Source organism: Clytia hemisphaerica, unplaced genomic scaffold (assembly GCF_902728285.1).
Source record: "Clytia hemisphaerica strain Z4C2 unplaced genomic scaffold, Clytia hemisphaerica genome assembly, whole genome shotgun sequence".
In the NCBI taxonomy this organism is placed as follows: Eukaryota; Metazoa; Cnidaria; class Hydrozoa; order Leptothecata; family Clytiidae; genus Clytia; species Clytia hemisphaerica.
Genome location: NW_027103564.1, coordinates 1793815 through 1817729, shown reverse-complemented (window position 1 = coordinate 1817729; position 23915 = coordinate 1793815). Strand labels below are relative to the sequence as shown.

Below are 23915 nucleotides of genomic sequence, written 5' to 3'. Positions count from 1 at the left end.
GTTCATCTAAATACTCCTGCATTGTAACACGCATGCACAATTTGTCGTTCTTTAAAACCATATGTAGTTAATTCCCGTGAAATACAAAGAGGAATAGATTTGTATGGGTGTACACGGGTCGGGGTTGTGGACGGCAAAATTTGTCGTATTTTATGAAATTTATCGTTCTTTTTCTCTATTTCTAGTAAATGTAGGATTCTTTAGACAAACCCCTCTCAATATTTTACCTAGGTCTAAAGAGAACTTGAAATTATAAATAACGAGTTTGATTACTTCAAGTATTTTACATTTTTAAATGGTTTCAAAATTTTCCTAAATTTGTAAGGTTTTTGAGTATAGAAATTAAACAAAGTCTTCTCAATGGTAGACTGAAGTCGTTTATAATGCGTGTAATACAGTAGTATATGCGTTATATGATAATACGATTATTGTTATGGGGGTTTAGTTTGTATAAACTAAAATTTTGTTCCCTCCATTACTTTTTGCTTTGTCTGAGTTAGTCGCTTCCGCGATGGAGTATATAATTTCAACCACAGATAATCACTACACACTAGATTGTCTAACCGCCTACAGATTTACAGTAAAAGTTTGTACAGTTTTAAAAGTCGACCAGTCTTGTTGTTTTCTATTCACACTTACATTCACATTTTTCGAACATTTCAGTTTCAAAAAGTTCAAAGCATGCAAACTCCGTAGTTATGACAACCAGAAATGAAAACAACACGCTGGACTTGTCAACCACTGACCTTTTTATACCCTGGACCAAGTTTCTCAATCCCGACCAACCAAAATCTTTGACCGAAGTTTTTTGAAAAGTGGTACCCTAATGGTGGCACTACTCAATAGCTGTGTAAATGCATCGAGAGCGCTAGATCTACTTTTCCTCGAAAACTTTTGATGAAGTAGCGCCGTTAAACGTTAATTTTTAACACTGCACTGGCTTCTTTGCGGATACCAATTAAAAAAAAAACTTCGATCAAATATGGTGGATATAGCTTGGTCCAGGGATATATAAAGTTCAGTGTTGTCAGCTCAAAAGCCGGACACGCTTACATTATTATAGGAAGTGCGTTCCAGTCAACTAATTCAAGATCAGTGGTTACGACGCTATATAGTGCAAATGTCTGAGAAAGAGGCTGGTCTATAGAGATAGATGTATTTTTAACAATACGTAGCATTCTGATAGAGATTAGAAATTATAATATTGGATCATTACTTTTTATCTGATTTTTTGCATGTGAAAGTAGGTAAAAGATGGCTCTAGCAGATTTTCGCAAAAAAAATGCATCTTTATCTATAAGAATCATTATTAATAAGCAAACATCAATAGTCGCAGCCAAATTACTCAATTTTTTTATGAGATATATTTTTTTTTTGCTCACAAAGTCTTGAATATAAAAAATATTTGTGTTTGAGCATGAAATTTTGGTTTCTAAACGTGTTTTTTATAAGAAAAAAACAACGAATTTTATTAGATCGTCACTATTTGTGTTCTGAATGATTGTTTTAATGGTCACACTCACGTAGATATCAATTATATATGTGTTAAATGCATAACCAGGTAGGTCCATAAAAGTTTCGCTTTCGGACCCAGTGCAGAGAAAATCTGTCTAAATTCGAGTAGATTACAGTGCTTTTTGGGGAGGCTGAAAAAGCGTTCTTAAGAGGGATTTTTTTAAGATTATGTGAGCCAAAAGGAAGGTTTTATGTACTTTAAAAAAAAATTCAGGGAGTCTCTAAGCCAAATAGTGCCAGGTTGGTGTAAAATACCCCCAGGTAAAAATAGGATTCAGGGGTCGCACTTATGGTAGGTTGCTTACCTTGTGCCGCCCCAGGTATTGCACTCAATAGCAAACACCACTCCCTTTATTACAACCTATATATAATTCAGTTTCTGTCACTCTCTGACATCTCATATCCATGTCACGCCTTATTTCTTCTAAACATTGCATTCGATCATTATCCGCCGGGTTAACATCATTGTTTGTATTCAGAAAACTAAAAGGAATGACGTAATCTTCATTGTTCTTTCCTTGGCCAATAGCATACTGTTTATCAAACTCTCGAACACTCACATTTTGTTTATTCTGCTCTCGTCCAATCGGTGACAACCGTTCTATTGTCTTTTTCGAATCACGTGATTTCGTTGTTGATTTTTTATTCGAATGATGTCGTTGTTTTAGCATGTTTTTAATTTCGTGCATCCCTTTGACGTCGTTTTCTAATTCAGGTTTAGTTCCTACCTGACTGAGTTCCGTAAACACCGAAGCAAGTGCTCCAACGGCTAGGATGTAAAGAATAAACGTTGAGATGAAAACGTGAGGTTTTTCTATTGAGTGATGAAAAGAATATGAAAAGTCACCGAACCCGATCGTGGTCAGGGTCATGAAACTCATGTAAATGTAATCCAACAATGTCCCTTCAGCTGGACCCATCAACGGTATATTAGCAACTACAATCAGAGCCCAAAACATAATCGAAAGAATGACCAATAATGAGACGGTTTTGCCTCGCAAATACTGGATATAGGTACGTTTTAGACACTTCAGCTCAAACTTGATGATCAGTATGTTGGTAAGGGCGGCCAATATTTCGCCCGCGCATGCGTAGAATCGAATGGTGACAGCGATGGCTGGCAGGGTGTAAAATATTGTTGCTATTTTGCCGGTCGACGAATGACATACTACGTATCCGTAGCCTGCAATGAAAGAAGGAAATAAAATTTTGATTTTGTGGGGACTAAAAGAATTGTTCGAGGCAGATAATTATTTACAAAATAGTTTTACGGAATTTAATTCATTGTGACATAATTTTGAAAATTCGAGATAAAGAAGGGATTTCGGCTTGAAAACGCATTCCTATATGGATAAAATATTTGGTTTGAGATAGGGGGAATCCGAATTAGAGAGATATAAGATACAGAAAAGAACTTAGCTTAGAGAGATCACGATTCGAGAGATCACGATTCGAGGAATCAAAGAATTAGTACGAGATAGAGGGTAGTATACTTCTTTAGGCGCACAAACTTTGGCGAGCAGAATCTACAAAATTTAGTCCTTCTGGCGAAAGGAAATTCTTCAAAGGCTAATCGCGAAAGTTTATGATTGCGAAAAAGATGTTTTATTCAGATTCGTAAAAGTTTCTATTCGCGAATGTTTGTACGCGTAAAGTAGAGATTCTACTGTTTGACAAGTGTATTCAATAAGAGATCAAGAATTTCGTTTTGCTTTTGTTTACATTAATCGGTTACCGGACATTTAATCTCACATGTCTCGGTTCTAGTCTTTTTCACTCTATCCATAATGGGGCGCTAGTTATGAACTCTTAAAATTCAACATCAAACGTAGTTAGCTGAAAGAAGATTTATCAAAATATTGTACATTTACTGTATCCATATTTTTTATCCATCATGCTCTCCACTGCTATGTGCTCTAACAGATCAACAGAAGTCCCCCTACCTATTGTAAAAGCAACTGTGATGACATACTCCATCCATCTCATAAAATTATCGAAAGACAAATCACACCTATACTGCGGAACCTGTTTCAATACATCTTCACATATTGTTCGTATTTCTTGTTCAAATAATGAAGAAGAAGATGAAGAAGAAGTGGTGTTCATAAGTTGTTCTAGTGATATTCCAGATGATGAAATGTTCTCATTTTGTTCTGAATTCTGTGTTGTTCTTGAGGTGTTTACTTTGTTGCAGAGCTGATAGAATCCCTTTTCTAGAAGCCGGTGGGCTGGGGCCGGTACCACATGGTAACAGTGCTCGATGTAGAAGAATAATAAACTGCCAAGGACTAGATAAGTTACCAATACGATGAATCTAATACCAAGCTTCCTGAGGTTGGTCCAGATCTCACTCTTGAACTTTTGAATCTCTTTGTTGTAGTACGTACAGGCGTTAGTGTAAAATTCGTCAGAGTGAAATCGTGATTGGTGCTTCATTTTGTTTTTGTTTTTTTTAATTAACTTTGGAGCTCAGCCAGACATGTTGAAGATAGATCTTTATCTATACTAAAATAAAAAATGATACATGAAAGTCTCCATAACTCGAATCTCCATAACTCGTATGTCTCCTCGAAGGGGATCTATTAACCCTTCAGTTAAACTGAAAAGTCTCAATAAGTCGAATAGACAGGTTGCGACAAATCACGCTTTTACTCGAAATTTTTATGTGCTTGTTACATGACATTTATTTCTGATTGGTTCGAATTTATTGACACTAATAAAGTTAACATGGGAATAAAATCACTCGAACTCGATTACTCGAGTAATCACGTGTTTTGATAGTATTGATATAATTTTGCAACCCGTGTATTTTTCATGACTCGAACAAACTTTAGTTCCGTTTACTCCATCGAGATATACATTCAACTGAATGCCGCCTGACTATTGACTATCAAACCGAAGGCAGGAAGCGAATCTTCAACCTTCCACAAGCAAGACAAAAAAAGAGTTAATGTATTTGCGCTTTTGGAGGACGGTAAAGTGACTGAAACGATTTGAAAAAACCCGCAGTTCTGCCCCGCAAAATCGAGAACGGTAAAAGTGCTGATTTACCGTCGTCCTCAGTTTGTCAGGGTTTAGGAAAAATAGAACCTTACCGTCACCGTTGCAGAAAAACACACATACATAAACTCGGTAAAGAAAGACTCGGATGACGGATTTAATGTCGTACATTCTTTGTTTTCGCATTTTTATATTTTTTAAATTCTTGTCGTAAATGTTACTTTTCATGCAGCGTTTGTGTAAAAACCACGCGGTAAATAAGTGGCTTTTACAAATCTGACATAGGAGATTCGACTCCAGCTTTCCGTTTAATTTGCCGTGTCTGACGCTTGTTCGCAAAGTGCGATTTACCTCAAAGTTGCATTTTGTATGTTGCATTTTTTTACCAAAAACATTTTATTTTGCGTCTCAAGGTTATAACGAGAAAAAACTCTAATAGTTTCTGACCATAATAATTCACGCCTTAGAATATCGTATGTTGTCGCACTTTTTTAATTTATATGAAAGTTTATTTCCAAATTTGAAATCTCGTGTTTGTTTGTGATTATTCATTAAAATAATTAAAAAAGATTTGTTGTTATTTGTGTTGGTAATTGTAGTCACGACAAGTCTCAATCTACCTTCTGTACACGTTTTTTATAAGAACATCCAAATTTTTTGAAGCCTTCGAATGTTCTTAACTTTTTGATTTAAGCCTAAAAATGTTCTTAACATGTTCTTATTTTCAACATTTTGTGGGCATTTTTGTCCGTTTTCCTAAGAAATCGGGTGTTTTAGAGTCCCCAAAGCCTTGAAATGTTCTTAACTTGTTCTTAACATTTTGGCCATCGAAGCCTTTTGTTCTTATATAGCTTGTTCTTATAAAAAATAAACAGTGTATTCTATGTGTAGTTAAATTTATCTGCCAACGCTTAAAGCTCCAAAGAAAGCGAGCCAATTTCCCATCGGAGAGGAATGATAGTCTGCCTTTGATGTGCCGCATATCCAGTCGGACTCAACGACCCTTGTGTGTAAGCATGATAATCTTTTGGTTGGACCCCACAATCCCCTAATCCTTCCATAATTTTCCCGACTTTCAAAGCTTTAACGTGTTGGAAGAAAATTTCTACATTGAGTGTCAGATAATATACCTTATCGGCCCTTTTTGCACCGGTCCTTATTGGCGTTATTCTTGGGCTCGTGGCATAATAAGGGCCAACGTTAAATTAGGGCCGGCGTAAAAGAGGCCGATAAGGTAGTTGGATTTACTACGACAAACGCTCAAAGCCGTAAGTTCGAAATCTCAAAGTAATGGAGGTAAAAACTTACTGAAAGTAACTAAATTTAACGAAGCCTCTAGCTTCTGGCCGGGTAGCTCAGTCGGTAGAGCATTCGCCTTACAATCTAAGGGTTGTGGGTTCGATTCCCGGTCACCGCCAACTCAGCGGATGAGTAGCTTAGATTGGGTAATCTAATCCAGGTGGTAAGTTACTGGGAGCTGAGAGTAGGTGTGGCGCTCCACCTCAGCATTCGATCTCCCAGGTCTAGCGCAAATAGAAAAGGGGATAGACTCCCTCACTCCCGGCTCCTCCGACAGCCACCAGATGAATATACTTACTTACTTTAGCTTCTTTTCTCTACTTCCACTAGTCTTTCCACTGGCTTCATTGTGAAGATGAAGAAATGTTCTCAATAAATGATTATTCTAATGTTAGTCTTTAAATACACGTTCTTTTTTATAAGAACAAACTATATAAGAACATAAACGCTTCGTTTACGGACTCTAAAACACCCGATTTAAAAAAAAATGGACAAAAATACTCGAGAATGGGGAAAATAAGAACATTTTGAGAACATTTTTAGGTTTCAAACTCATAAAGTTGAGCGCATCCCGAGGCTTTGAAAATTTTGGATGTTCTTATAAAAAACGTGTAAAACTTGTATTCTTCACGACTATTTTAAAACAACATTTTTATCGTTAATAAGGTTTATATACTTATACCATGAGAGGAATTCTCCTACCATCTAGTAGTTGCTCTTTTAAGCTTTCGTACACATGAAAAGCTACGATTTAAGATGATATCATATTCACGTCCCATTTGAGACGAGTTTTCTCATTTAAGCTAAGTGTGATTAATTAAAATCTCAAACTCTCAAAGCTTCATTTCACACTTGGCTGTAAGAAAATACACGTTTTTTTATAAGAACAAACTATATAAGAATACAAAAGTTCGATGGCAAAAATGCCAAGAACAAGTTAAAAACATTTTAAGGCTTCACGAACTCTAAAACACCAGATTTATTAAGAAAATGGACAAAAAATACTCAAAAAAATTAAAACAAGAAAATGTTAAGAATTTTTTTAGGCTTAAAACTCAAAAAGTTAAGAATATCCGAAGGCTTCAAAAACTTTGGATGATCTTATGAAAAAAACGTGCATACGGTTTATCAACTGTAAAAGTTTCGTTCACTTTGGTCAAGTTGGATCTGGAGGTCGATCTCTCACACTGTTTGGATTTCTTATAGAGAAAACCTCTTTGGTGAAACAAATTGTATATTTGCCTCGAAAATTAGCAAACTCAAACAAGAACTAGATAATCTTGCCAAAAATAAACATTTTCTTTTTGGTTGATTTTCATTAAGATTTGCCCGATACACATTTTTCTTTATATAAGCAACACCAATTTTCGGCTCAGCTCTGGAGTTGCTAAGAATTTCCGGATTTCTTAGCTAAAAAGTTGCTTTTAGACTTTGAGCCAAAAAATGCTGGCTTTTTATCTCATCATTTTATCGACCAAAATACATTTTGATGCCAACATATGCCGAAAATGCTTCTTCTTTGGGTATTTTTGCTTGCTTTCCCGGTTCATGTTCAGTTTCAGTGCTAGGCTGTTTAGGCCCAGTTGCTTAGCTTTTTGCCCATTTTATTTTCACTGTTGTATGCTGTTGGTTCTCTTCATGGGATAGCTGACACCGTAACCTCTCCTCTCCCCTCCCAAAAGAGGTGTTTAAGGGAGTAGAGTTCCTGAATTTTTTGGCTGGTTTGGTGTACATATTTTGTAAGAACATGAGGCTTCGATGGCTGAAATATTAAGGCTTTGTTGACTCTAAAACACCCAATTTCTTAGGAAATTGGACGAAAATACTCACAAAAGTGGAAATATTTTAAGGCTTAAAAAGTTAAGAACATCCGAAGGTTTCAAAACTTTGATAGTTCTTATAAAAAAAACGTGTAGAGTATAAACATTTGAGCAAGTAAATAGGTCCCAAGGAAAGCAAGGAGAAAGCAAAAAAGAAAAATGCTGTGTTCATGTGCTAAGTTTACAATGTCCAGGGAGACTCTTTCACTCTTGCCCAGGGAGACTCTTTCACTCTTGTCCAGGGGGGGGGGTAAAACACAACATATACAGGCGGGGGGGTAAAAAATCGAAATATTGAGATGTAGATCACGGCAACTGAGAGAATGATTTTTACTGAAAAGGTGACCCTTACCGTCCGCACATACCCAGCACCCATTTTTGCCTAAGTACCCCCCCCCCCCGGGAGTATTCCCCGGGAATATCCTCCGACCGCAACATGCATTTGAACAATTTTCTTCCTGGTAATGACCATTTCAATTAAAATTTTAATCAAAAATGCGAGCCTGTAACTACTGTTCTCTCTTTAACCACAACAAACTTGAAATAATTTCCTTTCGTCTGTTTTCATCATTTCAAACTGTCATAAAAATGAATTCTATACACTTTACTTGCTTGCAGTTTTGAATATTTTCGATTTCAATCAAGTTGTGAATGGTGTAAATTATTAACGACTCTAAAAAAATTATCCCCAGTTTTTAATGTTTTTTATATCATAGAATTTTATCTAAATCCTATTTAAAATTTATCCATCAATCTTTTCGATTGAATCGATTGACAGTTCCATGGCTCATTTTTGTTCCAATGACTTTTTTTAAACATTCGATTCCTGATAATGGTGACCATGTACAGAAGCAGCCACCGACCTAAAATTTGCAAATATCGGTTCTGATTTGCCAGCTGGAAGGATTTCCCCAAAATTAAGAACAGTTCCTCGTTTTCCAGGGGAGAAATTTTCACTTCAGAACAGTTATATTTTTCCAGCTAGGAGGTAAAAAAACTTTCGGAACAGGTACGAAATTGCCAGGGATCGGTTTTATGCGAGTTAACTGTTCTTATCTACCAGAACTGACAAAATCTTATAAGAACAGATCTCTAAATTCCAGTTCGACATTGAAGGACTTTTAAGAACAGAAACTTAATTTCCAGCTAACAGTTTAAATATCTGTGCGAACAGATCGACAGTTTCCAGATGTTCTACACAGATGGAGAATTTTCAGCTGCCACTCCAGGCAACCGCACATTCAGAAGAAAAAGAACAGATCTCAAAGACTTTTTGACTTTTTTGAAATTCCCTCAGAACAGATAGGAAATTCTTAGACACCTTATTTTTTGAATATCAAACTATTTTTTTATAAGAACAGATCATATTTTTCCAGCTGGTCCCAATCTTCAGTGGAACAGATCATAATTTTCTAGCTGGTCCCAATCTTCAGTAAAACAGACCACTTATTTTCAGCTGCTCCCAATCTTCAGTAGAACAGACTTTTTTCTTTAGTTCGCTAAGAACAGACCGCCATATCCAGCTGGAACGTGCCTTCAGAACAGATATTTTGAAGTCCCTCTTCGGTGGATGCTTCGCATGTAGCCTAGTAGCTACCTAGTAGCTAAATGGTGAAGGCAAGGCTCTAGCAGTGTTTTTCTCAATGCATTGGAGGACATCACCCAGGGTGTGGTATTCTGAAATTTCATGAATATAAATACTATTAGTTACACGGTCTTCTCGAGGTAAGATACGGGATAAACAGGGCCAGTAAAAACCGTATTGGTGGCGAGGCTTGCCGAGTTTGTCTTGTCTTTTCTGTCTTTTCAAAACAAAACATTCGAATCTTGAACTAAACATTCGAAAGCGCATTCGTCAATATGCAATGTCTTCTTTTTTTCTCAATCGAACGCGAGGGAGACAGGATACGGTATATACTCCACCTCCGCGTGATGACTTTTGACCAATGAAATCGCTAGAATCTTACTGATGCGGGATAAAGTGTTTAACCTTCTCCCGTCTCAGACAGATTTCCGTGTAAATAAAGAGGTATATTCTGTCTCAAAATTTTGTATAATTCACCGAAATTTCAAGATTATGTACTAAATCGCTATTTAAAATCCATTTCCAGTCTCCGTCGAAAAAAACCTTGGTTTGACCACTGGAATAATACCCGGCATTTCGAACCCACGAAAGTGCCTTCTAAAAAGGCGATAATAGAATTGCCTCATCAGATTATCTTCTTTTTCGAATTTTGTGGAGGATTTGTGAATACAAGTTACTGATATAAGAAAATAAAACCAGGGGTCTTATCTAGACCCCCGAACGGCGAATTTCACCTGTCCAAGGCACGAGAAAAATTACACTTCGCCGGCCTGAAAAGTTCCGTTCGCTGCCTTAAGTACATATTTACGCTAATCAATACACTGTCCTTGCTAAGAATTCGCCGGGCTAGAATCTAGAGTTCGCCGGAGTTAATTTTTCACTCATTCATTCGTAAAACATAAAAAAAAAGCAATCGGTTAAAAAGCAGTTCTGACCATTTCTCATTCTATTGAATTTTTTTTTACTGATGCCGAGTCTACTTCTGACTAAATTTTACTTTTTGATGATTTTGATGACGCTGAGTCTGGTGAAGTATATAAAGGATTTTGCCGTCTTGAAATTTTTCACTTTAGTTTTCAAAAATTATATTAAAACAATGAAATATATTCAAAAACTTTGAAAATACCTCCAAAGTTTGAAAAAAATCTATTTCTTTGTCATGGTTTTCTGTTTGATTTTCGCTAAAAGGGACTGGAACTAGTTGTCTAGTTTTGCTACCACCTCAAGTAAATCCAAAAAGTCGAGTCGGCCAAATTACACTTATCATCCCAATCCAGTCTATCAAAAAGCTATAAGTAGCCACCGGGCTATGAATTTTGAAGTTCGATTTATTCGAAATAAAAAAACCTATGAAATAATCATTCGATTCAACTTTAGTACAAAAAAAATTTTTTTTTGTCAGCAAAAAAAAATTGTCAATTTTTCAAATAATTTACAAATTCTACAATAGAAAATCAATGTTCTAATATATAAAAGTTTTTAAATCAGAAAATCTTGTCTTAACCATTTTATCTGGTTAAACTGGTAATTAATTTACAAAGAAATGACGTCAAGATTCTTCGTCTTTGAGAATGTCAAGGCAACGACTTTAGTTGTTTGACGTCGCTCCTTCCTGGAAAATACACCTTTTCGACCGTAGTCGTGCGACCAGGCGCGTGCCACTTTTATCCCATTAAACTCTATCCAATTCTTTTTTGACATATTTTTCTATTGTCTATAGGTGCGAAAAAAGAACTGAGACGGTTTTAGTGGGATAAAGCGGACAAAAAAATGCCTGCGTGGCAATTGGCGGCTACGGTCGAAAAGGTGTATTACTGGGTTCTAATTCTCCACACGTTTCAAAGTCAAGTTGTCTATCTCCTAGAAGGGAGTTAATCTAAAGAATCCTGCATTTACTAAAAATAGACAAAAAGAACGACAAATTTCATAAAAAAAACAAGTGACTGTACCGCAGCTACGTATTCATTCCTCTTTGGTTATCACCGCATGGTTTCAGCCCACTTTTCAGGTGCCCCATTGAGCATGGGTGCCCCCAGTAATTTAGGTCCCCTTGAAAAATTGCTTTGAGTTAGGTACCCCTATTCAGCAGATAATTTCTTTGAATTGACACTTTTTGTTCTTTTGTCATTCCTAAAATCATGCTCACGCATGAACGCCTGCTAATAAGCTTTGTTGTTATGCTATAAAGATGGCGGCTGTAAATCAAAACAATCACATTAGAAAAATATAGCAAAAGATGGCGTGATGGGAAACGAAAGAAAAATTGGATGGGAAACTAGGTGCTGGGGTAAAAAAATTCAATAATTTGAAATATTTTGAAATATTAGATTTGGAAAATATAACCAGCCCCCAAAGCCTCCATCAAGACAGCTAGGTACCCTTAATGAATAGGTAACCCCAAAGAATTGTAAGGCATTAGCCCCCCTCTACTAACCTGGCCTAGGTGCCCTTCAGATTTCTGGGGGGGGGGGCTGATACCATTTCACGGGAATTAACTACGTATGGTTTAACATTTAAAAATTACGCATGCGTGTTACAATGCAGGATTCTTTAGAGGAACAGACTGTGGGTTCTTATCACATCCACCACCAGTATCTTATTATGCTGCTGATTCTTGTAATTGTTTCATTTTCTCGATTTGTTCAAGTTCTTTTTCCACCATTAAACATTTCGGACAGGTCACACTATACTTTTTGCGGGCATTATAAATCTTCGCAATACAGCAAAGACCACTCCGCTTACTAATCAATCTCACTGAAATCTCTTGTAGAAGTAAAAGTAACAATGACATTTCAACGTAATGTAACAATATGTAAATCCCATAAGCCACTGGTTTCTGGTTGACCATTTCCCAGGGTTCTTTGTGTCCGAAAATATCCAATTGGTGCCCGATGAGCATAATTTCGGACATTGTTTGAAAACAAGCTTCAGAAAATGATGATATATCGTCTATGAAAATAGTTTCGAAAAAAGCAGCTAGAATCAACCAGAAAATTATAAAGAGGACGAGAATAGAGAAACAGAATTTAGTCTGTTTGTTCAATACGGCGTTTCGTTTAAGTACGTGCGTTTCAAATGCGTAAATACAAATTTTGACTGCCGTTGACGTGAACATTGATCCTACGATATACGTGGTTACGTTTAACGTGATTGCAATGACGTTATAGAACATCACGAAAACTTTACCTTTCCCTGATAAAGTGATTTGCGGTGTTTGACCTAGAAATTGAAAAATAACGAAGTGTTGTATTATTATAGAAACCGTGACATTTTTTCGCGGGACGCAACCGCACATGGTTAGTAAGAAAATAGATAGAATTTTGAGACAGTTTTGAGAGTGGGTCCGCGAAGGTGGTGGTCAAAAGGTGGATGTTAAAGGGCGCCCGAAAGTGACATTATAATCTTTCACTTAAGTTACACAGGCCAACGGTTTAACGATACCTTAACTATGCTAGGATAAAATGATTGTTTAGCTATTGCCCACTGAAACTTCGATTTGTTTTTTTTGCACTTTTTTCCTTGACTCGATACACCCTATGAAGAGGTTTCAATTGACTCTTCGATGGATATTAGGAACAAACCCCTATGACCAGGGACAAAAAAACTCGCTAATTCAAACTCAAAATGTATCAAACTCAAACGGGAACTCAAAATACAGATGCTTCAGATTCGGATTATAGAGAGTATTTTAAGAGGGTTACCTATGGCGGGAACTGAGAATTAGTTGGAATTATAGAAAGATGTGAATAGTAGAAACTCGAATTTTTGAAAGTCCAATGGCAATCTGCAAGGAATCCAAGGCAACTTACCTAATGCCTTACTGATGCTGTTTGTGTAATAAAACCATTTAGTGAATTTGAGCCAAGATAATGAACATTGAATCCTATCAATGTCTATGTTGACAATCGGTGTCTTCTCCAAAAAGTTTTGGCAGATTTGATGCAGATCAGTCTTTAAGTGTGCGCTGTCTGTTGTGGCGTTAAGTCTGGCAAGTTTGTCACAAACCTGAAATATAAGTGTTTATGTAGATAATGTACACTGAGAATATCTTTATTTATAGTTTTAATCATTTTTATTCATTTTTTTCTCTAATAGTAAGTAAGTTTGCGACCGCAGTCGAGGGCGACTCGAAGGCTCCTCTTTCGATAGCTCTCTACCCGAAGGTAGGGGAGGGTGCCACTATTTCTCCCTGGATTGCTTCACTTACCCTTGATCCTTCTCTTAATTGCTGAGCATCAAGCAGAGAGGCATCAAGTACCATTTTGGGAATCTTTGGTATGACCCGGCTGGGAGTTGAACCAACAACCTTGCACACCGTAGCTGGATGCTCTACCAACTGCACTACGGTTTATTTAATACTTTCTGCAAAAATACCACTTTTTATTCCTCTACTTGACGCTCACCCATGTAGAAAACGATCAAAGATAAGAGGATCAACCTAGGAAGAAACGGTTACTCCCTCCCCTACCTTCCGGTAAATGGCTATCAAAAGAGAACCTTCGGGTCGTCTCCAATCGCGGTCGTAGACTTCTTCAATATCTGAAAAGTAGCTCTAGCTCGACGGACGTAAAGTACTATGATTTTTTTTCAATACCTTGAAAGTAGTGCTTTGCGAATCTCTGTATCGGTCAATTGGTTGAGGTATAGGATTCTCATTATCACCACATTCTTCGATCTCGAATAAGCATAATGCTGCAGTACAAAGCAATGTGAAATCCACCAACAAAATCAAAAGTAATGCTTTACTGTAATTCTTGATTTCTATTTTGAACACGTGGATATGTTCTCTTAACGTCGCCATAGATGTTGACGGTTGGTTTGTCTTGGGTTGATTTGTTTGCTGATTTTCTCTGTGAAAAAAAGAGGTTTTTCATTTATGGTTAAGTTACGTCATTGCCGCCATTATGGAAGCAAACACCTTTGGCTGGGACAAATGTTCCAAAAAACTTACTTCGAGGATTAGCCATAATTTCATGCCAAACTTATATCTATCGACTCACACTTACTTCTCAGCCGTCTAACTACTTAATTGGTTTCTACTTCTAATCTAGGTCATAGTTCAAATACCCGGGGAGGGGTACCAGGGTTGGCGAATGAGGGGTATGGTACGTACGGGACCTCCGAAAACCGACCCTTAGAGAGACTGATTTTTGCTGAAAATGTGACCCCTAGAGAGACTTTTTGATTTTTTTTTTTCGATTTTTGAAAAAAGTAATACCCTTAGACAGACTTTATTACAATTTTTTCTCTGGAAATCAAAAAATTTCCTAAAAATCCTGAACTTTCCGACCCTTAGAGAGACTAATTTAAAACTTTCTGATTTTTCCGACCCTTAGAGAGACTTTGAAAGGTGAAAAAACCGACCCTTACCGTCCGCACATACCCATCATCCATTTTTGCCTAAGTACCCCCCCCCCCCCGGGGTCAAATAGAAAGTTAAATAATTGGTTTATTCCTCATTTCGAAGCCTATCTCGCCCTTGATTTTATTTTTTCTGTTTTCCCGATTTTTTCGTTAGTCAACAAAAATGTTTACTACCTTTTTGGAAATCACGACGTAACACGACATTTGAATTAGCGAGGTTCAAATATTATAAAAAAAGTATTATTTCTCGATTCGTAAACAAACAGAAAAATCATTTCTTATTTCTTCATTTCTCAATCTTTCAAATTCAAAATTTCAAACTCAAAAGTACCTTCCCAATGGTAATAGTTAATACACGTTTAATGTCACGTTTTTTTATATAGAAGAAGAAGTTTTTTATACAAGAACAAAAGGCTTTGATTGCCAAAATGTTAAGAACAAGTTAAGAACATTTTAAGGCTTTGCGGTCTCAAAAACATCCGATTTTTTAGGAAAATGGACAAAAAATACTAACAAAATGGTGAAAATAAGAACATGTTAAGAACATTTTTAGGCTTAAAACTCAAAAAGCTAAGAACATCCAAAGCCTTCTAAGAATTTCGATGTTTTTATAAAATTAATTATTTTGCCTAATTATTATCCAAACTCGATATATTTAAGTTACAAGTTTTTGGCTTTTAGGATGAAAACAATAGAATTTCAACGTAAGAACCGTGTAAGAACACATTTTCCAAAAATCTCAAATTTTGATATCTCGATTTTGGAAAATTGTTGCACAAAAATACTTTGAGGTTTTACTAAGGACCACAGAAGGTTTCTGTAATCTAAATATCTCAAACCATCTGATTTTTTCTTTAATTACTCGTTCAGCATTTAAATTGGATATAATAACCAACCATTTATAGCTGGCACCACTTGAAAATAAACTGGTTTTTTGTTTCTGATGTTCAATTTCAAATCCCTTCTTAGTCAATGATCAGTAAACTCTAGTTTTTTCGAGCGTCCATTATTCGAATCTTTCTATAATTCGAATCTTTCTATAATTCGAATTTGTTTCCAGTCCCCATCAAAGAAAAACCCTATTAAAATACTTTCTATTTAATATTCAAATCTCTGTGGGAAAAGTTGTTTATAATTGACTAAACCATCTCAAATAATTATGGTCTAATTAGATGTCTTCTCGAAAAAGTTGAAGAGCGAAACTCATTGAACCTTCAATCTTTAATCTCAGACAACAAAAAATGCCTGAAGACTTTTCAAAAATTCATTTCCTTCAATGTCGAGTGGATTTGGCTTCTGCAGACTCTCCAAATTCAATAAAAACAACATTGGCTCTGGTAAAAATGAGTTATATATAAAATGAGCTTATTTTGAAAATTTTCATGCATTGTTGGAAAGTCTACAAACTTTTGTCCGTGATTATATGATTCGAGCAATTAAGATCCCCATTCCCAGCTGGCACACAACGTTGTTTTAACGTTTATTTAACGTTCACAACGTCCATATAACGTTAGATAAACGTTGAAACAACGTTGTGTGCCAGCTGGGTTTCAAGTTCGAATAAGCGAGAGTCAACTGTGTAGATATCATATTTGCCAGGACCAACAGACAACAGATTGAAAATGAAAATGTCACTGGATGTCATCATCTAATTTATTTTCTGTCTTTTTTTTCTCAGACTTTTTTTTTTGTACTCCTCTTCGCTTTTTCATTTTTCTTCGCTTTATATCTTCATTTTCATCTTTTTGTCTTTTTACATTCTCGCTAACGTATTATAACAAACTTTATCTTTTTTTAGTCTTTTTCAGTCGTCTCTCTATATTTTATCCCTTTCCAATCTTTTACCAAATCTCCTCTAAAGATCAAAACTTCGCCTTGAAATCTTTTTTTCTTTAAGAAAATCAATTATAAGAATCACACAGGTGAAGCGATATACCTTGCAAAATTTATGAGGGAGTGCAGACGTTTATGACATATTCATTATCTTTTGATAAAACAAAGACAATAATTACAGTGTCGCAAAAACCGCTCTCATCCATAAACTTTGCAGGGTATCTCGCTACGCCTATGCTGATCAAATCATGAAAACTAATAAAGATTTTAAAATGAAGATTTAGGTTCGATATAGTTTTTGAGTAGATAGCCTCCCTCCCGGAATTTCAGAATCTTTGATATAAAAGGCTTTGTATTTTTTAAATTTTGATGATATGATTTTACTATAAAGAACATTTGAGTCGTTCATTCTTACAAAAGAAAACTTGTCTCTTAATAATTTCTTTTTTTTCCAATTTGTTTGAATTGTCAATATAAACTTATGATGTCTGTTCGCTTTTCGTAATACTGTACTCCCTACTTTGTCACCATAATACACCCTTCAGTTATCTTTCACTGTGAAAAGGTCGAAACCCGGGGGGGGGGCAGCTGGGCAAAAGGACCGACGGGTATGTGCGGGTACTAAGGGTACCTTTTCCAATATGTTTAAAATGCACTGTAAGGGTCGGAAAAACTAGAGATGCACTGTAAGGGTAGAAATTTTAGAAAATTCTTGAAAAATCTAGATATTTTGACCAAAAATGCTAGAATTTTGACCAATTTTTGCACGAAAGGGATCGAAAATTTGGGGGGAAATGCACTCTAAGGGTATGATTTTCACTGATTTTTGCTGCACTGTAAGGGTGCAATTTTAAAAGCCAATTTTTGGCCCGCACATACCGTCAGTCCGCAAACCCAGTGCCCCCCCCCGGGGGTCGAAATAAACTCGGGAAAAGGTGTATAAGACTAAAAGTCTAGATTTGATCTCTTTGTCTTTCACTACACGCTCTAAAACATCCATTGGAAGCCTTCAGATGTTCTTAACACTTTTGGACTTTTAATCCTTAAAAAATTGGTGTTTGGAGTCTGCAAAACCCTTAAAATGTTCATAAATTGTTTCTTAATATTTTGGCCATCGAACCTTCTCTTCTTATATAGTTTGTTCTTATGATAAAATTATGTGTATGCTTTGCAAAGAAGTGTCTATTAGATGAAAACAAATCAAAACATCTTTAAATGGCTTTGTTATTTTTTTGAATATGATTGAAACTTACGTATGTTTTCAGCTCTATTTTACTATTCTTGGTAAAGCGGCTTAAAAATTTTGAAGGCGTTTTCTAAAGAGAGTAGAATTTGCAATAGATATACTTTTTTTATAAGAACAAAATTTTCGAAGGACCCACACCTTCAATTGGAAAGTGGGGGCCAATGAATATAGAGTCTAAAGAGGCGCAACCAAATATTTCTACTTTGCAAAAAAGTGGGTGGGGGAGAGGTAAAATATAAATAAACTCTTATTTTTTTAGAAGATTTTGAGCCTTATTGTTCTTATAAAAATGAAAGAGTGTATACAAATATCCACAATAAAGCTTTAATGAAATTTTCAAAAATAATCTTAAAGTCATAATACTCTCTTTCACTGAAGTACAACAATTTTAATTCTTATCTTTTCAAATTTAAGCAATTTTAATTCTTATCTGTCATGTTATGACTAGGATATTATTTCGTAGGCGAGACAGTTCTGATTAACCAGCTTTTTTGGAGGAGTGGAAATAATGCGAACTAACATTATAATAACATAAAGATTGACCAAAATACTATAAGAACACGCTTTTTTTATAAGTATACACTTTATAAGAATGTCCATGATGAAAATAGCCAAAAAATTAAGAATAATGCTAAGAATATCACCATCATGGAAATTACCCCCCAGTAAGGCTCGATCCTTTCACAAAAATGCCATTTTTATGCTTGAGACGTATGTACTGAATGTTAAATCTAGTCTGAATAAGGATCCTAACCTAAGAATGTTGAAAGAATGTTTTAGGATGATTTTCTCAAAAAGGTTAAGAATATCCATGATGAAATGGATTTACACCATTCTTAACCATTGATCCACCATTATTAAAAAATTAAGATTTGTTGTGTAAAATTCATTTTTCCTTGTCAAACGAAAAACCTTGCTTCGGTCACTGCTCTGTTTTTTTCCCTGCATTTTGCCTCCTCGGCTCAGGGCCGGCGAAACTGGGGGGGGGCCTTTTTTGCTAAGAAAGGCCCGTCGGCGCCAACCATAGTGGCGCCTCCTTAGACACTTACTATTTGGCCCCTCCACTTTCAAAATTGATTCGCCGGCCCTGCAGCTACGCTTAAGTGTAACTAACATCAGAGGTTCCACAGATCGTTTGGAGTTGCGTATTGTTTATTGGAAATTTTTAATTGTTTTCTTAGGTTTCATACTCAGGATGAGAATGATGCATTCAACTGTTATACATTTTCATTGCCATTCTTATACGATTTGAAATAAACATTATTTCGACAGTATTATCATTTTCATTCTCATCCATCAGAAAGCGTCAAATGTAAAAAGTCTTCTACAATTTTCAGCGGATACCTTTTTAAGGCTATAAGTATTAAATAAAGTTACCAAGTGTCCCGCATGATTTCAAAAAATGAAGTCCTCAAAAAAAACAAAGGAACCTCTAGATACAATCCGTCGTCATGATTGCGGCGCGTTCTAGACGCGTTCTGGATTTGAAAAAAAAGTGGATTCACTTTTTCTTGCCTGGGAAAGATTAGAGATTCTACTCTAGCCCTTGTGGGGCTTTGAAATTATTGGTTCAAGTACCCGCTTCACAGGGAAATGGAATTCTTGTTGTACTACCCTTACACACTTTTAAGAAACATGAGGCTCAGAATGCCTAAAAACTAAGAAACATCTAAGATACATGCTGAGGCTTAGCCTCGAAATCCAAGCGTTTAACTTTATTCACAGTCTAGTTTATGATTTTTTTTGCTGCTTGTTTAACACTTGGCGCAGGTAACTCGTCTGCAGAGAGATTTTTCCATACAATGCATGTTCGGCCTGATTGGCCAGCTTTCGGCGTATTACTTAGCAGTACTTTCGTGCGCGTTTTGATGATTTCGATGCGCGCGTATAATTTATAGAAAAAGCTGACTCTGCAGAAAAAAGGAAAACAAATAAAAATGAAAACATAGATTCATTTTAAAACAAAATGGCTGTTGGCTGATGTTTTGATGTGGTTCTTAATAGTCTTTAGAGCTTGCCTGGGTTTCCAAAGTTCAGGAAGTCTGTTAACAAGGGTCCACACACAGACTGTTTGTAACATTCTGTGTCAGACTAATCTACCTGCACCAAGCTCTATAATCTTAGAACTTTGTGAGGTGAGGTATTTTTTGTTTTTTCTAAGATTATGAGCTTGGATTCCCAGGCTAGCAGAGGCTGAGAATGAGAAAATAATATTTTTTATTTCGGTTTTTTTAAGAACCTTCCAATCAAAACGAATGTTTTTTTTCCTTTACATGAAAAATAGGCTGATTATGTCAAAAAGTTTGGAAACATGTAAGAAACATTTAAGGCTCAAAAGGCCGATTTCTTAAGAAACATTGAAAGTGCTTGGTAAAACAAGTTTCTTTAAAAAAGGAAAACGTGTATTGTAATAATTTATAAACAATAAAATGACATTATTGGCGTCTCATTATCGTTTTGGTAATGAGTAAGTAATTAGTCCATTATTTCTTTCAAAACACTTTCTGAAGGGACTTTCCTAAATAATGGTATAAATCTTGCAAGAAAAGCATTTAATACATTTACTCACTCTTTTCACAACAACAGAAATTCTTCTCGAGTATTTACAAAATGGTCCGTATCTCCTTTTTGGTGACTTGTTTTCTCTTCATATTGATATCCCATTGCAAAGCTGATGGGTTCCAGTTTGAAGAATTTGGAATGTTAGCTTGCACACAAAGAAATAATATAACCATTATTGCTGATGGTATTGGGTTGGATTTTCTGGATGACCTCTTGCAACGCCTGGAACCTTTGACACGGAACGAAGATTGCTTCACCATCAATGTATACCTTCCTAAGGATGGTTTTGTTGTTCAATGGCGACCGAACTTCAATGTCAATCATTTTGAAAGGAATCTTTTTCGCAGCAGATACTTCTCGAATGTAATTCGTGAAAGCGATATTGAAAGTTTCTTGAAGCGTCTTTATAACGAAGAAGTGAGGGGAGGCGACACAGTCAAACAGACATTGGTTTATTTATTTGTAGGTTTGAGTATGGGAGAAAAAATATTGCAAAGGCTTCAAGATGATCGACTATGGAATATCATTCTACACTGTCAAACTCTTTGTCCACTTCCAAATTGGCTGCCAATCTATCGCGGTTTCTTTTTATATCTATATGAATCTTTACCTGCAGAGATGATGAATGTTATCCTCAAAGATCTACTTGATGTGATAAAAGAGCCAGACTTCAACCGATATGAGTACATGTACCAATACCTTCTCTCTAGAGATGACCTGTTTAATGAAACTTGCATGACTGGAATTACTATGATCAATATCTACACATTGATCTTCCCTAATGATGTTTATATTCCGTATTTCGTTGCCTTATTGAAAAAAGTCAACGCTTTGCGTGAAATAAAAAAGACACAAACGCTGAGGATAAAGATATACCCAAGCTTTTTATACCTCTTTACTAATACTTCTTTACTATTTAGGAATTATATAAATGGTAAAAAAATGTTTGAAAGGTTTGGGCCTGATTTGATAATCACTGACTCGGAACCGAAAGAACGTGATGTCATTACTTTCTATATCCAAGATCAGAACTTTAAACTACCAGATAAAGTATGTAAAGCTCTTTCGCAACCAAACACCAACGGTTACCGATGGGCATCTTTGGATTCCTCAGATTGTCGCAATGCTGTGAAAATGAAAACATTTGAATCAATAGATGATCTTATAACCATGATGAACGAAGATTTTTGTAGAAGACAAAAATTAAATTAAAATATTCCAGGAATGTTGTATCAATGTTGTGAAAATAAAAACGTTCGAATTGTTTTATGATCTTATAGCCATAATGAACGAAGATTTTTGTGAAAGGTGAAAATGGCATTAAAACATCTTTATTTCACCTCCCCCGATTTGTTAATTATGTTGTAGAACTCATTAACTTTTTTGTTTTGTAAAAATTATTTTTAAATCTACCTCTGTGGTCCTCTGAATTAACCAGCCTTGGAATTGGCTCATTATTTTTTTCTGAATTTTTTACACAATAGACCTTTTCATAAATTACGTCACGGACATCACTTGCCTCGTATTCAAACAATTACCATGGTGATATGTTCCTTGAGACATTTATGAATAAAAAGTAGTTTTGATAAAATCCACTGGGACTTAATCATCATGATGGCAATAATTTCAAAACGAGACAAGTGATGTTCGTAACGTATTTATGAAAAGGTCTATACGAAATGGCAGTACCCAAACCAATAAAGTTTCTTAAACTCAAAAATACGAAAACATTAATGAACATTTAATTGGCCGTGATGATGTTTATGTTTTTGTTAGTATTCACTGTAGAGTTTTTTCAGTTTTCATGTGTCCTCTCGAGTCCTCTTTTGTTTAGTGTCCCTTTTGTTTTGAGTGTCTTTTGTATTCCCGAATTGCGTTTTATATGTCATTTGTAATTCCTCTAGGAAAATTAGGATATGTTTATTAACTCTAATTTTGTACATAGAAATCAGTTCAACACTGAGAGTGAGTGTCTTGTGTGTGAGAGGTGCGTTTTACTAAAGTTTAATTTACTGTGCGTTGTCGTCTTTTTTTTGTCTTATTTTAGTTCTTAATGGTTTTGAAGCATTTTAGGTTTGTTTCAGTTCAAAAATTGGTGTTTGTCTTTTACATTTTCTGTTGTCTGTTTTCTGTTTGGTTTCCTTAAAGGCTTATTGGGGACACGAGAAGTATTTTTCGCGTTGGTGCTATGCAACATGCTCCATCCCACCAACCTGACACGCTTTCTCGTGTCTCCACCCCATTTTTCTTTTAATACATTCGTGCTTCTCTCACTTTTGTCCCTGGAACAATGGAGAAAAATTCACTCGAATCAATTTTGCTCCTGTCCCAGGGACAAAATCAGCGTGTCTTTTGGGTATCCAGCTCACTTTTTGTCCCATGAAACAAAAAAAGAAACCATGAGACACGCACTTTTTTTCTTGTGTTGGTGAGATGGAGCATGTTGCACTGCACCTACACGAAAAAAACTTCTCGTGTCCCCAAGCCTCAAGTTAGGTTCCTTTTTAAAGCTGAGATATTTCGACTTTATCCATTAAGGCTGAGGTATTTCGACTAATCAAATTATTCAAAACATCTCCGTCCTCCACTCACAAAGACGGGGGTAACTCACGGACAATGAGCATCTAACTCTCTCTAATTCTAACTCGAAAGGGGAATCGAATTATAGAAAGTATTTGGATCAAATTGGATCTAAACTTTTAGATTTAGGATCTTTTAGGATCCTAAACCTTACGTCATTATATATATACCATATTTAAGTTTTTGAAATATTTTCTCAAGATGGCATCAGATGAAACCTAACAGTGAGATATTCCTCTATAAAAAGACATCTTCCAAAAAGTTTTGAACAGACCGGACAAATACTTCTCATTCTGTTAGATAAATTTTCAGAGAGTATCTTCTTAATCAAGTGGTTGAAAACTTTTAGGATACTACCCTACATCATTACAAATCCCAAATCTAAGTTCTTTAAAATATTTTCTTAAGACATAAACTATGGCATCAGATGAAACCTAACAGTGAGATATTCCTCTATAAAAATACATCTTCCAAAAAGTTTTGAACAGACCAAACAAATACTTCTCATTCTGCTTGATAGATTTCCAGAGAATATCTTCTTAATCAAGTGGTTGAAAACATTTAGGATACTTCCCTACATTATTACAAATCCCAAATCTAAGTTCTTTAAAATATTTTCTTAAGACATAAACTATGGCATCAGATGAAACCTAATAGTGAGATATTCCTCTATAAAAATACATCTTCCAAAAGGTTTTGAACAGACCGAACAAATACACGCCTTTTTATAAGAATGGTGTAAATCCATTTCATCATGAATATTCTTAACTTTTTTGGGAAAATCATCCTAAAATATTCTTACAGCATTCTTAGGTTAGGATCCTAATTCAGACTACATTCAACATTTAGTACATACGTTTCAAGTATAAAATGGTATTTTTGTGAAAGGAGTGAGCCTTACTTGGGGGTAATTGACAATTTATAATTGAAAATGCTCTAAAAATGGTATTCTTAGCTTGAGTAGCAAAATTCCATGATGGTGATTTTCTTAGCATTATTCTTAATATTTTGGCCATTTTCATCATGAACATTCTTATAATATGTATTCTTATAAAAAAAAGCGTGTACTTTCTGCTGGATAAATTTCCAGAGAATAACTTGTTAATCAAGT

General features: G+C 35.6%; 2 protein-coding genes across 2 annotated transcripts; both read right to left on the bottom strand.

Moving 5' to 3' along the window:
- Positions 1–1478: 1478 nt before the first annotated feature.
- Positions 1479–4016, bottom strand: LOC136800867 (potassium channel subfamily K member 9-like). Its single transcript, XM_067057478.1, has 2 exons — positions 3459–4016; positions 1479–2698 (listed from the first exon to the last, which is right to left on the bottom strand). The coding sequence occupies exons 1-2, from the start codon at positions 3949–3951 to the stop codon at positions 1845–1847; spliced, it is 1347 nt and encodes a 448-aa protein (XP_066913579.1). The 5' UTR covers positions 3952–4016; the 3' UTR covers positions 1479–1844.
- Positions 4017–11743: 7727 nt separating this feature from the next.
- On the bottom strand, positions 11744–14613 carry LOC136800892 (uncharacterized). The gene is made up of 4 exons (XM_067057503.1): positions 14603–14613; positions 13814–14069; positions 13029–13224; positions 11744–12438 (listed from the first exon to the last, which is right to left on the bottom strand). The coding sequence occupies exons 1-4, from the start codon at positions 14611–14613 to the stop codon at positions 11819–11821; spliced, it is 1083 nt and encodes a 360-aa protein (XP_066913604.1). The 3' UTR covers positions 11744–11818.
- Between the last annotated feature and the right edge of the window lie 9302 nt (positions 14614–23915).